Source organism: Paramisgurnus dabryanus, chromosome 12, assembly GCF_030506205.2.
Source record: "Paramisgurnus dabryanus chromosome 12, PD_genome_1.1, whole genome shotgun sequence".
NCBI lineage: Eukaryota > Metazoa > Chordata > Actinopteri > Cypriniformes > Cobitidae > Paramisgurnus > Paramisgurnus dabryanus.
In genome coordinates, this window is record NC_133348.1 from 3332837 (window position 1) to 3350335 (window position 17499).

Consider the following 17499-nt stretch of genomic DNA (forward strand, 5'->3'; position numbering starts at 1 on the left):
AAGGTCACCAGAGGTCTCCTGATCCTCTCTTGTGTTGCAGTTTTAAAGGACCGTCGTCTGCCGCACGCGTGTCTCAAACAAACCCATTCGACACGCAGTGCTCTCCAGATGGTAAAGCTTTTCAATCCACCCTTTATGCTTAATGCTGACGACACATGGATAAAGACACCGTCTACCAGACAACCAGCACCTTCAATGGCTCGGGAATATCATTGTGTTCAACAAAAGAGACGTCTTCTCATGAGTTTGTTTTAATGTTAAGTTTATTTCACATACTCATTACGCACTGTTAACAAAATGCAATGGGATATACGATTAGCACATATAATAAACAATCCAAGCCTTACATTATTTATTTAAAATGATCTTATTATCTATTTGTCCAAGTTTAACTTCAACACTTGATATGTGTGATTTTCATAAACTAATGTTCTAAAAAACCATATATGCCACTACATTTGTTTTTTATAAAAACAGTATATTATCAATTACCGTAAATTGTTACCAATAATCAATCATATACTGATACAAGCATACAAGAACAGAATAAAATGACAAAAGTGCATATTTTTGCAATTTTATTAAAACCATCGTACATTTTTTGCTGACGTTTTAATCCAAATCAAAATTCAAAGCTTAAAACACGATTTACCTGTATATAATATTTTCATTTCTGTTATAAAAATGTATTATTTTTTATATGATATTTTATTTGGCATCCCACGAATCCTTTTTTTGCGCAAGGTTAATAAGATCAGTCTTTATAAACATTCTTATTCATTTACAAAAAGCAGTTGTTAAGTAATTCGGCGCGCGCTTGTGTAACCTTGCATACAGTAGTTACAAAAGTCCAGCGCGTGTTGAGTTTGCCCTCATGCTAGCACGCACACTGGTGCGTTTGTTTCGGCGTAATTTTATCCTTAACGGAATGGGAGATATGTCCACCAAAATGCAAATGCCATCTCCGGAGGACGCTTTACCAGGACGAGAACAAAGCTTGAAAGTATCAGGTACCGTATTTATGAATTTAATCGACTTCTTCAGTTTGGCGTTCACGTGCTAACGTGGCTATGCACGCCATAAACGGCAGTCAAATAAAAAACAACGAATCTTGTCTGACCGAAAGCGACACAAAGTTATCAATAACAATAAAACATAAAGGTTGTTAACGTCATAAAAGTGCAAAACGTACGAAAAACATAAGTTGCGATAGATGCTTTGCAGAAGAAGCTGCTTGTTTACACTTACTGACTTTGCGAGTCGCGCATGCGCAGTGCCTGGTACACACTACACAGAGACGCATCTAATCCCCCCCTTTTTTAATTCTAGAGATATATTTGTGTTTTAGACGACCAGTCACTCTTATTTTTATAAACTGTTATTTCCTTACTCAATTATTCATTTTAATATTATTTTGTTTGTTTCTGACACTGGCAGAACCAACAAAACACATCGATTTTTCTTTTTCAATTTTTTCCCATCCCCAATTTATTAAGGAAAACAAGGTGAAACAAAATGTTTTTTACTGAGTAATATGCCCAACACTCATGGCATTAAATATTCAATATTGTTCTCCTCAGAGGCAGGAGTGCAGAGTAGTAAAGGGTAATAAAAGGGAGGCACACTTGCAGTGCAGCAGAACAGCTGACTCAGGCTCTTACATAAAAATGGTAATGCTGCTTGAAGTAGACTGAAGAGCTCTGATGGGAACAGCAGACCTTCCATGAATGTTAAATCAACCCGGTTAAGTGACATCATTCACAAGTGAAGAAAAAGAATAGTTACAGTTGTAAGTTTAGAAGATTATTTTGTAGACATTGGGCTACCTAGTTAGTCTTTAAGCGTGTCCCATTATTAAAATCATTCCAATGCACAAAAGGTTCTCAGAGTGCATCATAAAAACCAGTGAGCGTTGGCTGCTCATACTTATGTCCTCATGTATTCTGTAGTCTCTCAAATGTGTACCTATTATACTGGTTTGCATATAATAATTCATAACTGGATGTTTTCTATACCCCATAAAAAAATATACAACAAGGATATAGGTTACATTTTAATGTTTAATGTGCGAACCTTGTAAACATGTCGCAGGTCATTGTTTCATCGATGTATGTCCTAATGGTTATTGAAATAAGACCTGTGCTAGTGCCCAAATTTAGGTTGAAAAAAGAAAGAGCACATTTTATTCAAAGCATCTTTTCAGAAGAATTATTAAAGGCCCAATAACCCTGAAGCAACTTCAGCTTTAAAGAATGGAAATAAAAAAGAAAGATAGAAATAATAAAGAAATATATTGGTTTAAGACTGATTATATAATTTATATAAAGTCATTATTTGTTCTGCTTTCAATCTCTTTGTAGGACTATGACTCCCAGTTCTGTTACATACTGTCAACACTGTTACTCTATCTTGGTAACAGAGTCTGACAGTAACAGCATTGACACAAAACTAATTTGGACAACAGGAAATCATGTTTTTCAACTATACAAGGCACTTTAAATTATTATATTGTTATGGCCAATAACTTATTGTGTTCCATTACAATGAGTACCAAATTAATAAAATAATGATAAATAAAACCATTTGAGAAAAAAGAGACTCAAATGTACACTGAAAGAAAATGATTCAGTAAAATTACTCAATTTTTTTAAGGTAAGTGGCTGCAATCAATTTATTTAAGCAACATTTAAACAAAAGTTTTTTTTCTTTTATTTTTCAATTTTTTTTTGTTTAAGTGTAGTTTAAATTATTTGATTGCAACCAATTACCTTAAAGGGACACTCCACTTTTTTTGAAAATATGCTAATTTTCCAGCTCCATTGAGTTAAACATTTTAGTTTGACCTTTTTGGAATCCATTTAGCTGATCTCTGGGTCTGACGGTACCAGTTTTAGCATAGCTTAGCATAATACATCGAATCTGATTAGACCATTAGCATCGCGCAAAAAAATGACCAAAGAGTTTTGATATTTTTCCTATTTAAAACTTGATTCTTTTGTAGTTACATTGTGTACTAAGACCGACAGAAAATTCAAATTGCGATTTTCTAGGCCCAAATGGCTAAGAACTATACTCTTATTTTGGCGTAATAATCAAGGACTTTGCTGTCTTACCATGGGTGCAAAAATAGTCCCCAGCTATTGAAAGTTGCCTAGTTGGGGACTATTTTCGGGCGCTGCATAATATCATTGCGCCTGCTGCACCATTGGAAATATATTGAAACTCTTTTGCCATTTCTGAGTGTGATGCTAATGGTCTAATCAGATTCAATGAATTATGCTAAGCTATGCTAAAAGTGGTACCACCACACCCAGAGATCGGCTGAATGGATTCCAAAACTGTAAAACTCAGATGTTTAATTCTAGGGTAGCTGGAAAATGATTTATTTTCAAAAAAGTGTCCCTTTAAAAAAATTGAATATATTGAATGAATAATTTTTTTTCAGTGTACCTGTAGTTATATAATCACCCATATGTGTACCTTAAAAGGATAGTTCACCCAAAAATTACAATTCTGTCATCATTTACTCACTCTCATGTTGTCATTTTTTTTGTTCTTATCACTTTTGACTTTTATATGACTTTATAGTATCTTTCTTCCGATACTATTGAAGTCAATGGGGCCTCTGATCGGTTTGGTTACAAACATTTCTCAAAATATCTTTCTTCATGTTCATCAGAACAAAGAAATGTATACAGGTTCGTAACAGCATGAGAGTGAGTAAATGATGACAGAATTAAAAATTTTTTGGGTGAACTATCCCTTTAAGGGCACAATGGCATTAACTCTTGCTTTTTTGTGGTGCAAACCAGTAACCTTCCAGTGATCATCTCTGTGCTATAGGCTCAACATCACACAACATTATCCCTTCCTCACACCCTCAGTTTTGTAGATGTTGCCTTTGCATGCAGATTATTTGACTTATTTACATTTAGCAGAAATCTTAAAACTATGTGATTCATTGATGTATAAAAGCATGAACACCATTTATGCATGCATTTGATACGTCTGGTGCATCTGCAGTCTTTTTGACATGCGACTCGTGCAGCGTGCCCATGCAGAGATCCACCCCTTCAGACCGCAGTGAACTGATTATCAGCACTCGGGTCTCTAGGCTTCCCCTTGGCAACAGGACTCCACCACGGAGCTGGAAGGTTGCCAGGTAACACCCGCATCACTGACACACACACGTGTCTCGCTTTGAAGCGGTAATGAACCTGGATGAAGGTTACAGACCACAGAACAGATGGAGGAATGAGATCAGAGCTTAGGGCGGTATGATGTCTCTTTGAACAGCTTTTCAGCTCTTACTTAAAACTTTGAAGGTGCTTGCGTTACATCCTTAGGGAACTATTTCAGTTCTTTCAGGTTTAATAACACTGAATTCAATCTGTAGTTGTGTACAGATAAAGTGTATGTCTGCAGTTATAATGAAAATACAACAATAAACGCCCCAGTCCCAGTTTTTAAGTGATATAGTGAAGTTTTTAAGACTGTAGTAGTTATGGTAAATGGACTGCATTTATATAGCGCTTTTTAACAGACCTATGGCCATCCAAAGCGCTTTACAAGTTTTTGCCTCACATTCACCCATTCACGCACACATTCATACACCGACGGCGGTGTCAGCCATGCAAGATATATGTTCAAGATAGAAGTTAGTGTAGTGGCTGTTCCTCTGCGTTGTGTTAATTTTTGATGGTAAAATAAAAGGATTTTCCACACAAAGCTGGTTTGGCTGATTGATTTATTTTCTGTGCCTGTGTGGTAAAACACACAAACAGACAGGCACTGTTATCTGCTACACTCATTTAGTTGTGCCTCTCCTCTCTAGTGTTATTGCAGGAAAGAGAGCAGCAATACAAACACATTTTACAACACACATTATATAAAAATAACTAAAAATAAAAATAATAGCATCAATGTTTCATGAATACTAATTTACATACCTGTGTGGTAAAACACACAAACAGACAGGCACTGTTATCTGCTACACTCATTTAGTTGTGCCTGTTAACCACAAAATACATATTAAGTACACAGGATAATTAACAACAGAACTTACAATAAATGCAATGTATTAAAAAAAATATTAATGGGGTAGGATTTAGTGTGCTTAGAAAATATACATAAACAGTGTTTATTTGAGTTGTTAGCCACTTAGCTGCTAACACATCTCATTGCAATCTCACTGTTCACTTGTTTACATTACTCAAACAACCTACATTTACAAAGTTGATAACTTGAACTAATGGTCAAATATAACATCACATAGACTACTCTCTCATATTTAATCATTTAAACATGACATGAACACTTGTAACAGCATTTAACATCATATCAACAGAGCTCATGAAATCGTACCTCTCCTCTCTAGTGTTATTGCAGGAAAGAGGACGAACTCTAGATTGCGCTGCGAGTTGAATCTCTCACTACATATGACGTCAGACGCAACGATTTCAAAATAAAAGACCCAAAAACAGATGGTAATAAAAACAAATATAAAAATAAAAAAATAACAAATTATTTATAATCTGGTGTAACAACATATCCCTGCTACATCCACCCCCACTGTTTTACACCAGATTATGCATCACATACAAAGTCTTTCATCATTATAATGATGTCACTTTTTCTGAAATCACATTAGATTTGTTCAGTTTTTAACTATCTCTTTCGAGATTAAGGAAACCCAGGGGTAGCTAATCCCCAAATTACCCATAGAAAACCATGCCTTGTACATAGTTCAACACATGACATCCAGAAAGTACCAGTTACTGTAAATATACTCAGTATACTTGAAAAATAAGTAAGATTAATGAAAACAAAAAGGAAAGAGAAAGAGAGAAAAAAAAAATCAATTTGTTTAGCACTTTAACAAGCCTTTATGTTCTTAATTAAACAGTTCAAACATCACGAATTGCATAAACTTGCTGTGTAGACATTGTCTGTATAAGTCTGTTAACTGGCTTAAGCAATCTCCCAAATCTTGACCTAAAGCCATCTTGTAGACCAGAGACACTCTCATTTCCTTGATCTTGCACAATTGACATTGTTATAGGAATTTCTGCAACAGTTGACATACACTCATCAACTTCAGAAACACTGACATCACTTAAACCCGCTAATACAGAAGAATCATCAGACACCAATGAAGGTACAGATAAAGAAGGGTCAGGCAAGTTGTCTGAATTTGCCTTAGTCACACGTGCCCCAGTCATTTCAGAGTCACAATTCACAGCTGTATCCCCAATAGCATCACCCTGATCAGCAATAGGGTACTCTACAGACTCTACTTGTGTCCTATCTGTGGAAACATTAAGATCTGCAACCCAGCGAGAGGTTCGATCATCACTCTGAGTTTGATCATCATCACATGATACACGAACAGTGGAATCCTCGACATCATCAACACTATCACTGCCTTCCTTCCAAGCCGGCACTGGCAGGAAATTGACAGGCATCAATAGATTGCGATGTACCGTCTTGATACGACCAGTCCCAGAATTTCTTATCTGGTAAGTGTTCAGTGCACCCCTTTTTCCCACAACAACATACACAACCTTTTCCCATCGGTCTGCTAACTTCTTTTTTCCCCGTTCACCCTTATTCGCAAGAAGTACTCTGTCACCCAACTCAAGAGAATGACCTTTACCCTTACGGTCATAATACTCTGCTTGTTTAGCTTGCTGCTTTTTAGCATGCTCCTGAGTAATTATCATTGCTTCCCTCAAATCTCTCCCAAGAGACTGTACATACTTGTTAACATCAACAGTCTCATTGTTCAACATGACATTTTCAAACATGATATCCACTGGTAACCTTGGTGTTCGGCCGAACATCAAGAAAAATGGTGGAAACCCAGTGGTCTCATGTCTTGTACAATTGTACGCGAAAGTAAGTGTGTTCAACATTTGTGGCCATTTGACTTTAGATCTTGGAGGCAGCGAACGAATCATATCACCCAGGGTGCGGTTAAATCTCTCCGTTTGTCCGTTACCCATGGGATGATATGGGGTTGTGTGCGATTTTCCCACTCCTGACAATCTCAACAATTCGACCATAAGCGAGCTCTCAAAGTTTGCACCCCTGTCAGAGTGTATTCGCCGAGGAAACCCATAAATACAGAAAAATTTGTTCCACAAGACACGTGCAACAGCTTCCGCAGTCTGGTTTGGGCAAACATAAGCACAAGCAAGCTTAGTGAAATGGTCAGTGACCACCAATACATCAACCGTCTTGTTGTTAGAATCCTCTGCTGACCAAAAGTCAATACAAACCATTTCAAGGGGGGCACTTGTGTGTATTGATACAAGTGGAGCCCTTGCCTCTGGCTCAGGCCTCTTACTCAAAATACACCTCTTACACTCATTAATGTATGTCTTTATGTCCTCTTCCATAGACTCCCAGAAGAACCGCTGCCTAGCCAACCACAGTGTGCGATGCTGACCCTGATGGCCAGCATTATCATGTACCCCCTTCAGAACAGTACCTCGAAGAGCTGTTGGCACCACAAACTGGTAAGTTTTTTTCTTAGACACTGGGTTCTTAGACACCCTGTACAATACACCCAACTTTAAGGTAAGTTTACCCCATTGACGTAGAATCTTCACAGTTCTTTTAGACTCAAACACTTTTTCTCTGCGAGAAGGACGTCTTCCTCTTTCAACAAAGAACTTAACTCTGTCAATCGCAGGATCCTGACTCTGTTTTTCCAACAATTCCTCAAGAGTCAGACTACGGAGCTCACTTTGCTCTACGTCCGTCAGACTCTCTAAATGCTGCACATACGACATACTTCTAATAGCCGCACCATGCTCCCAGTCACTTTGAGAATGGAGAACAGCTGACAACTCCTGATGTGAGATTTTCCCAGTAAGGTAAGTGGACCCTACATAAACATTTTCACCTACATTTATAGGCTCTGACAGCCCATCTACCGCTTCACCATCCCCAAGATCACACGAAATATGGAACATATCCCGCACCTGCTCAACGGCAACAGACTCGGCCTCATGCAGCAAAATGTCGTAAGGTGTCCTCGTCAATCTGTGCAAAATTCTCGAAGTCGCAAAAGGTTCCCTGCTTAATGCATCTGCCACTATATTTCTAGGCCCGGGGATATACTGAATATCAAAATCATAAGGCGCCAGTTTCGCTACCCACCGTTGTTCGCATGCATCCAGCTTGGGCTTTGTGAGAATGTACTTGAGTGGGTTATTATCAGTCCACACAGTAAATCTGTGTCCCCGCAACCAGTGACTGAATTTATCACAAATAGCCCACTTCATCGACAAAAACTCAAGTCTGTGTGCTGGGTACTTCGACTGCGCATGATTTAAAGACTTTGACGCAAAGGCAATAGGCCTTGCCACAGCACATCCCTCCTGAACCTGTGACAAAACTGCCCCAAGCCCACTAGTGGAGGCATCCACAGACAACAGAAACGGCTTTGAAAAATCTGGGTGCGCAAGTAGAACCTGACTTACCAAGGCAGACTTCAGACTCTCCAGAGCTGCTCTGCAGTCATCAGTCCAATCCGTTGGAGAAAGTGTACGACTGTTCTTCAGCCGTTTCACACCCCTCCCCATTCTAGGTTTTTTTTGTCCTGTCAACAGCTGAAACAAGGGTTTAGCCAACATAGAACAATTTTCTATGAAATGCTGGTAGTACACCACCATACCTAAAAAGGACCTGATCTTACTTGCTGATGGTGTAACACAATCACTCTCCATCAAATCCTTCTCAGATATTTTCACAATTGCCTCAATTTTTGATGGATCACTGGCCACCCCCTCTTCAGACACAACATGACCCAAGAATTTCACAGACTTCCTCAAAAACCTACATTTTGAAGGCGCCAATTTCAAATTGTGGTCTTGAAGTCGGCGAAACACCATCTCAAGCCTGTCCAAGCTCTCCTGTTCTGTCTTTCCAAAAACTAACAAATCGTCCAAATAACAAAGAATGCTCAAAAAGTTCTGGTCACCAAACACAGTCAACATCATTCTCATAAATGTTGCTGGGCTGTTGCAGAGGCCCTGAGGTAAACGGTTATATTCATGAAGCCCCATTGGTGAACAGAATGCCGTGAACTTCTTGTCATCTTCATGTAACGGGATGTTATAGTAGCCAGAAGTCAGATCCATAGTACTAAAGTATGCATTCCCACCTAGCGCTGCAAGAACATCCGCTTGGTGAGGAAGGGGATGAGCATCCTTCACTGTGCGTGCGTTCAACCATCGGAAATCAGTGCATATCCTTAAATCACCATTTTTCTTCCACACTAAGACCAATGGTGACGCATACTCACTGCTCGACTTCCTAATGATCTCCTTATTCTCCATTTCATCTAAAGTCTCTTTTAACTTTAAGTAATGAGCGGGAGAAAGACGCCGGTATGGAAGACGAAAGGGCCTATCATCTGTAACTCTGATACGATGACAAAAACCTTTCGCCTCACCGCAGTCCAAACTGTGCCTGGAAAACACACACTCATACTTCTCAATGAGATCAACTAATTTGTTCTTCCAAAAGGGAGACACTTCACAATCACTGACATTCAGGTTGCTCAGCCCCAGGACATCCAACCTACTGTTGCCTATCAAACTTGCTCCAGATTTAGAGCCACCCACCGTAAGACTGCCACATGACCTGTCAGAATGTACTACATCTGCATTTTGAATAACCACTCTCTCAGTGGTTTGATTAAGGTCCTCTAAAGCGACGCAAGGGTATACATCAGCCACCTTCGCGTTTTTCCTCAACACAATTTCAGCGTTGGTCGGGTTGATCATCTTTACTGGCAGCCAGCGATCGCCCCACAAAGGTGAAACAACCCTCCCAATCAGCACATTCCGATGTACGCAACGTGAAGTACTTGGTTCGATGACTACTGTGCTCCCTACTGACAGTACGGACCCTGCAGGCAAACGACCCCAAACAAGATGTTCGCTCCTTGGCTGGAGTGTCACAGATGACCTCAGTCTCAGAGTACCCACCTTGTCCGGAATCAAATCTCCCCTCCATCTCTCTATACCTGAAAGCATGCGCAAAAATTGGGCATTATCAGATTGCACAATAGAGTCAGGTTTCTTTACCACCTTCCAAAATTGGTCTGTATGCTTCATCTGACTTATTAGAGGTTTCAATACATTTGTGCCAAGTATGATTGGGTCCTTTTGACCACTCACAATCAGAACCGGGACAATGAAACTGACCCCATACACTTCAAGCTTCAGATTACACACACCATCTGGAGTAGTTTGTTTGCCACCACAACCCACCAAGACAATATCGGAAGAGCACAGGATATCCTGGTCCAGCACCCCAGCATCTCGAAGTCGAGGAAGTACTTCCGCACTCAGAGTGGTTGCCATGGAGCCACTGTCTAACATCCCCTGAAGCTCAACTTTGTTCTGTAGTAACACACTTGCATAAAATAAACTGTTACTTTGTTCAACTTGCATGCTGTTCTGAAAAATTACTGTTTTTGTTTTGCCAATACTCTCACAGAAAAATGAATAAACAGACTCAAAATCATTCTCAGAGGAATTACTACACAGCCCCACCTCGCCCTCTGTCCGAAGGGAGCTGTCTAGTTTCCCTGAGGCATGACATTGTCATGCTGACCGGAACCCACCCTGGATGTTACTCTTTGACTTTCGCAGTTGTAGCTCGCGTGTCCAGCTGCGAAACACTTGAAACACAAATTATACATTTTACAATGAGCAGTCGTGCTGTGTTCACTGCTCTGACACACTCTGCATTCTCGAAACTTATTGCCAGTTTGTTTAGGCCAGGGGCCCCGTGCAGACTGATTATTGCACACCAGCGCTTTTTCAAGCAAAGACAGAACTTTATCCAATGCGTTCTCACCAGTTACGCCCACACCCTGTTCAGGCTTAGAACACGAGACAGAGACGTCAACATCTGGCTCTGAGACAACTGTGGTGAATTGTTTGACAGCGTTAGTCGTCAACTTCCGCTCTCTTAACAATTCATCAAGCTGCTCTTGCACCTCAGATGCGTTCCACGACTGTACAGGCTTACTTTTAAAAACAAAAGCTAACTCTTTGTCAGGGCAGTTACGAATGAACATAACTGCTACCTCTTTGCTTCTGTTATCCAGAGTTCTGCCTTCCCATTTTAAACTTTGCTCAGCTACATCTGCTGCCTTGTTAAGTCTTATCCAAAAGTCCCAAGCACTCTCCCCGTGATATGGTCTCACAGAATAGAAGTCAGCCAACGGAATACCAGAACTGCTCTGGTCCCCAAAGTGCTGCTTCAAAACAGAAAATACAGAGTCAACAGTGGGAGTTGTTGAACCATTACGCAGCCATACTCTCATTACATCTCTGGCCCGCCCCATAACTCTGTTCATTATCTCATCAACAAGTTCAGAATCTGTCACATCAAGTTTGTTCAAATACACCCTCATCATATCTTCCCATTCCATGACCGAGTATTTGTCTGAACTATCTCCTCTAAAGTGTGGTGGTGCGGACACCTCAGCTTTCAAGATCAAGTTCATTTTTGACGCATCAATTACCGTAGTATTTGATGTGTCAGTCACATGCGCACTGACACCTTCATGAAATGTCCTAGCAGATGTATGATTAGAAAATTCAGGCCTCATCAAACTTTCTCTAATTGATTGCCCAATCTCAATACCAATTTGTTTTATGAGGTTACTCATTTGTCCAGACATTTCTGACTCCCGAGGGCTGAACTCATAGTTACTTGCTGCAGCGCCTGGACTATCACACATTTCAACTCTCCCACTGGCGGAAACATTGATCGTCCTTCCCCGTCCTGTACTACAGTACTCAGGATCTCCAAACAGCCTTGTTTTGTCAGGCGTATTCACAAGACTGCCCCGCCCTCTACCAGCTGTAAATGTATTGTCCCACCCCAAATCACTTCGTTTGGAAGCCATTCTGTTCAGGCACCTCAATACTCTCAAAATACAAAAATATTAACAAAACTTGATATTTGGAGGGAAAAAAATTTTTTTTTGACCCACAATGGAATAAAAAAAATTGTGAATATGAAAAAAAAAAATCAAATGTCCTTAAACCTCATATAAGATGCAGTTCACTTTATACTTTATCTTTTACTTAGTCCTCAAAAAAAAAATGATGAAGTAAAGTACCTTCAACACATAGTACAGTCAAAACAGTTAGATGGTGACTCTCCTCGACGATCCGACCCGCTGCTCACTCGAACTAGCTCAGTCACCACTCACCAGTCCAACAGTCTATACTTTGTCCACCTGCACCTTTAACGTTTAAAATCTGCAACACAAACCATCAGCAGGCTCCTTCCAGGCACAGCTCAATCCATCATATATCAGCACATCTCGAAGAAACGGTAACAGATGACAGAAGATCCGTCTCGCCTCCAGCTCCCCACCAACGATCACACTCCACGTCAACAAACCCGGCGGTCAACAGCGATCAACCAGTCGACGGGTCACGGCACCAGTTTTGTAGTGGCTGTTCCTCTGCGTTGTGTTAATTTTTGATGGTAAAATAAAAGGATTTTCCACACAAAGCTGGTTTGGCTGATTGATTTATTTTCTGTGCCTGTGTGGTAAAACACACAAACAGACAGGCACTGTTATCTGCTACACTCATTTAGTTGTGCCTCTCCTCTCTAGTGTTATTGCAGGAAAGAGAGCAGCAATACAAACACATTTTACAACACACATTATATAAAAATAACTAAAAATAAAAATAATAGCATCAATGTTTCATGAATACTAATTTACATACCTGTGTGGTAAAACACACAAACAGACAGGCACTGTTATCTGCTACACTCATTTAGTTGTGCCTGTTAACCACAAAATACATATTAAGTACACAGGATAATTAACAACAGAACTTACAATAAATGCAATGTATTAAAAAAAATATTAATGGGGTAGGATTTAGTGTGCTTAGAAAATATACATAAACAGTGTTTATTTGAGTTGTTAGCCACTTAGCTGCTAACACATCTCATTGCAATCTCACTGTTCACTTGTTTACATTACTCAAACAACCTACATTTACAAAGTTGATAACTTGAACTAATGGTCAAATATAACATCACATAGACTACTCTCTCATATTTAATCATTTAAACATGACATGAACACTTGTAACAGCATTTAACATCATATCAACAGAGCTCATGAAATCGTACCTCTCCTCTCTAGTGTTATTGCAGGAAAGAGGACGAACTCTAGATTGCGCTGCGAGTTGAATCTCTCACTACATATGACGTCAGACGCAACGATTTCAAAATAAAAGACCCAAAAACAGATGGTAATAAAAACAAATATAAAAATAAAAAAATAACAAATTATTTATAATCTGGTGTAACAACATATCCCTGCTACATCAGCATATGTGCTAATTGTTTTGATGCTCTGGGTGTTCATTATATGTTAAATGTCACAACACATGGCAACAGTATTGAATAGAGGTGCATACAATGTTATAGCTTGTGTTCCATATAAGTGAGGTTGTTGTTTGGGAAGTACGCCCCTGGGCCAATCCCGCTTTGGCATCTCTGCCATGTCCCCAAAAATGGCAGTAGTTGCACATCAGGTACTGTTTTGGCACACTGAATAGATGTGGTGCTGAAAAGAAGAATAGCAGTTGGATTTTTCCCTCTTAAGACAGTAAGTGAAACTCTTGAGTGCCGATGGCTAACAAAGATGGAGCGGACCGGCCGTGGATGGAGGGAAGCTGGAGGTACGAGTACACGCGGGAGATTGGAATGACTGGCATTCCAGTGTCCTCACGTACCGTATGTGCATCTGGATAGAAAGGAGGGGGGTTCGATCTGGATGGTGGTGGCAGGAAATGACAGAGAAGAGAAATTAATTTGAGATTCATTTTGATCAATTTGCCTAAATTGGCGCTGTTTTGGGGAGGGGAGGCAGACACGGGCTGGAGCTCCGCCAGGGTTTCTCGGGAAAGTTGCCATGCCGAGAGTGTTGGAGCAGAGAGGGAGAGAAACGGCAGAAAAAAACCAAGGCGAGACTTGGCAGGGTTCTATCGCAGCTCCCTTTGTCTGTTTGCTCAGCAAAGGAAATCAAAAATACCCCGAGTGTAGGAGCTCAGATTTAGTGCTGAAAACAAAATCTTTAAACAAAAGTATATTATACTTCGCAGGGAGCCGAGGGCAAAAGGGGCGCGCACCACAATCAGTGGGCTGTCCCCGAAAATTCTGGATTTTGTTGCACCTATTGGTTTTGGATGGGATTTGCGGAAGTTGTTTGCGGCAAGAGCTTCAGGACCATAACTTTTGGATTGACCAAGCATCTTGAACTCTAAAGGTTTTTTTTGTCGTTTTAAGTTATTTTTTTGTATCATCAAGTTCTCAAGGATACTTACTAGTGGCTTCCAGTTTACATGCTTGTTTGGAACTACAAAAGAAGTGCCACAGAAAAAGTTTCCGCCTCAAGTGCAATGATTGGACTGTGTAGTTTTGTTTTTACTTTCATAAGTTTTTCACTTACATAGTAGAAGCCAACATCACTTGGTCCTGGGTGAGAATTGGATGCGTTTGACGAAGAAGTTAGATGATTTAATTAATTCTTTGTATCTCTAGAAGACCAAGAGCAAATTGTAATGTTGTAAACATTACAGTCTTTTCTAACTATTATGGAATTTAATGTTTTACGAGCAGGGGATGGATTGTTGGTCAGCCATTTTGTTTATCAAACTCAAAAGCTTGGTCAACAGCAGTTGTCTGGAAAACAACGAAGGCCTTGGATGTTAATGTCACCAAACCTACTGTATGTAAGTTCCAACTTTTTTAAAGTAAACTTTTTTTAAATATGGAATGACATAGTATTCATTGAAGGGACACTCCACTTTTAAAAAAAAAATATGCTCATTTTCCAGCTCCCCTAGAGTTAAACATTCGAATGTTAGCGTTTTGGAATCCAATCTCCGCGTCTTGCGCTACCACTTTTAGCATAGAGACGCTAAGCAATGATATTACTGAGTCCCCTGAAAATAGTCCCCTGCTATTGAAAGATACTAAGGGGACTATTTTCAGATGCTGCGTAAAATCATTGCGCCTCCTGCAGCCATGTTACAGCAGAAAAGTCCTTGATTATTACGCCAGAATGAGAGTATAGTTCCTAGCCAGACCTGCCTAGAAAATCGCAACTTTTAATTTTCCGTCGGTCTTAGTACACGATGTAACTACAGAAAAGTCAAATTTAAATAGGAAAAAATATCGGAACTCTTTGGTCATTTTTGACCCGATGCTAATAGTCTAATCAGATTCAATGGATTATGCTAAGCTATGCTAAAAGTGGTAGCGCCAGACCCGAAGATCAGCTAAATGGATTCCAAAACGGTAAAAATCAAATGTTTAACTCTAGGGGAGCTGGAAAATTAGCATATTTTCAAAAAAAGCATAGTGTCCCTTTAAGTTTAGTGTTTCTTTACTACGTGGTAGAAAAAACTATTTTGCTCTGTCGACATGTTGTTATGGAAGTTCTTACCAATGTTGGATTATATTACTGTTGGGTTATATCATATATGAGGTTCGTGTGGAGAAATAATTTCTTACACAGTAGAAATCAGCCGCCTTCTGTATCTTTAGGGTTTCTTTTATTATCATACCGCTCTTATATTTGGTTACAAACAGATACACATTTGTCTTTGCTTATTTGTATTTCACAAGGATTTTGGCTGCATCAGCAGGCATCCAGGTAATAACTGTGAAAAGGGCAAAAACATAGAGACAGAGAGATTTGGATGATTCTGTGCCAAGATGAATTTGCCAGATGTGTTTCATCTACGACAGGTGTCCGTGCCTGATAGAACAGGTGCATTGTGATGTTTGCTGTTATATTTTGATAATGTTTTTTTTAAAGGCCCCTAAATTAAAAAAAGTCAAGGCCTAAACCTTTTTAATCACCAGTATCGCTGACCTTTTAAAGATGAATGCAAATTCGATCTCCATTTGTAATTTCTGATTTGTTTCATGGAACTTTTTAGCATCTCATAACAGCTGTTTGGGAAATTGCAAAATGCCAGAAACTCTTCATTGCTTTCTATTCACATTCAAAAATGTTGAAATGATCAACAAGATTATTCATGCACCACCTGGATAGATAGAAATGACCTTGTTTGGCATTTCAATGCATATTTGTGCCTTTTTGAGATTCGGGATAATGCATGCCTATGGTATATGCTGTCACATCGATGTTTGTATAGTGATGGACACTACAGGTGAACCCGTTAATAAGGAATAGCTAACCGTTGGATATGATAGAGCCTCACTATTTTGTTCAAACTTTTGTAACTGCCTATAAACTTGTCGGCTATTCTGACAACAAAGAGAGGAGTCCAGCCATGCATGTGTAACCGTGGCTGTGAATTATTCAGACCTTTTATCACAGATGATAGCACACCTGATGTGTTTGTGCAGATTTTCTAAGGAAGACAGTGTTTCGAAACTATAAAGTGATCTTTAAATTGTTGCAGAAAGCCAGTGATGGGTTTGCTGATGGATTGTTGTGTATGTCGAACCAATGTTAGGTGAATTAATGGCTTGTGAATCTATCTGGCTTTTACAGAACCTGTTATTTATATTTGCAGACAGAAAACCCTAAAAAATATGATTTAGTTTTTGAACAGATTTGTGATTGTATTTGGTCCTGCGTAACTCCTGCAATCTTAGTCTGTGTATGTGATGTTATTAAGTAGTTAATAAGCACTAATGTACTTTCAACTGAAGTCTATTAGGCAAGATATTTTAAGCAGAATACACTTTAAAAGTGTTTCAAAACTACTGGATTTAATAAAAGCAAAAACATTTATTAGTAATTATTATATTATAAAATAGTTGATCTACTACTTTTAAGGGTTCCCGTGGGTCCTTGAAATCCTTGAAAGTTTGTGAAAATTCAAGGCCCTGGGAAGTTTTTGAAAATATGCATACATAGATACAGGTCATTGAAAGTTCTTGAATCTATTTTATGCAAGACGTTTTCTGGAAAAAAATCCATATTATTCCCTGTGTAGTGTAGGATAATATCATAAAAATTCTAGACTTTTTTTAAGAACACGTGCTAAACTGTTCACTTTAAATGCTTATATCTTCTGTATGCGAATGTTGATTCATACCAAAAATGCTTTTTTGCATAGTTGTGTTTGACACATGAAAACGTCTCGGGTTACGTGTGTAACTGTTGTTTCCTGAGAAGGGAACGAGACGCTGCGTCTCCCTTGCCATACTTCCTGCGTCCCTGTAACACCGTCTTTGGCAATATTTCAGATAGCGATATACTTCCTGACTCCTGCGTCACCCTGTCTTTGTCGTTAAGCCTCACCATTGGTTGAATTTGATATACGCATTCAGACCTGGAGGCGTCCCCAAAGTGTCACCGCAGTGGCGCAGTGCGAGTTCCCTCGAAAGTGAACTGTAACAATGTATCTTAAAAGGTGTTACAATGTAACCTTGCTCTCACTTGAAATGTGT

General features: G+C 39.4%; 2 protein-coding genes across 5 annotated transcripts in view; both read left to right on the top strand.

The window, feature by feature from the left end:
* ift172 (intraflagellar transport 172) overlaps nucleotides 1-164 on the top strand; it is a 39513-nt gene extending 39349 nt beyond the window's left edge. Inside the window, exon 49 of the mRNA XM_065256193.2 lies at nucleotides 4-164. The gene's annotated coding sequence lies outside the window, so the exon portion shown is untranslated. The remainder of the gene's footprint in view (nucleotides 1-3) is intronic.
* Nucleotides 165-721: 557 nt separating this feature from the next.
* Nucleotides 722-17499, top strand: part of msraa (methionine sulfoxide reductase Aa) — a 96884-nt gene continuing 80106 nt past the window's right edge. For 2 of the 4 annotated variants that reach the window (XM_065256194.2, XM_065256196.2), the window contains exon 1: nucleotides 722-1010. In XM_065256194.2, the coding sequence (XP_065112266.2) occupies nucleotides 875-1010 (136 nt within the window). In that variant the 5' untranslated portion in view covers nucleotides 722-874. Of the gene's footprint in view, nucleotides 1011-14046; nucleotides 14799-17499 lie in introns of those variants that run through there. The other 2 variants (XM_065256197.2, XM_065256195.2) reach the window with 2 other exon arrangements.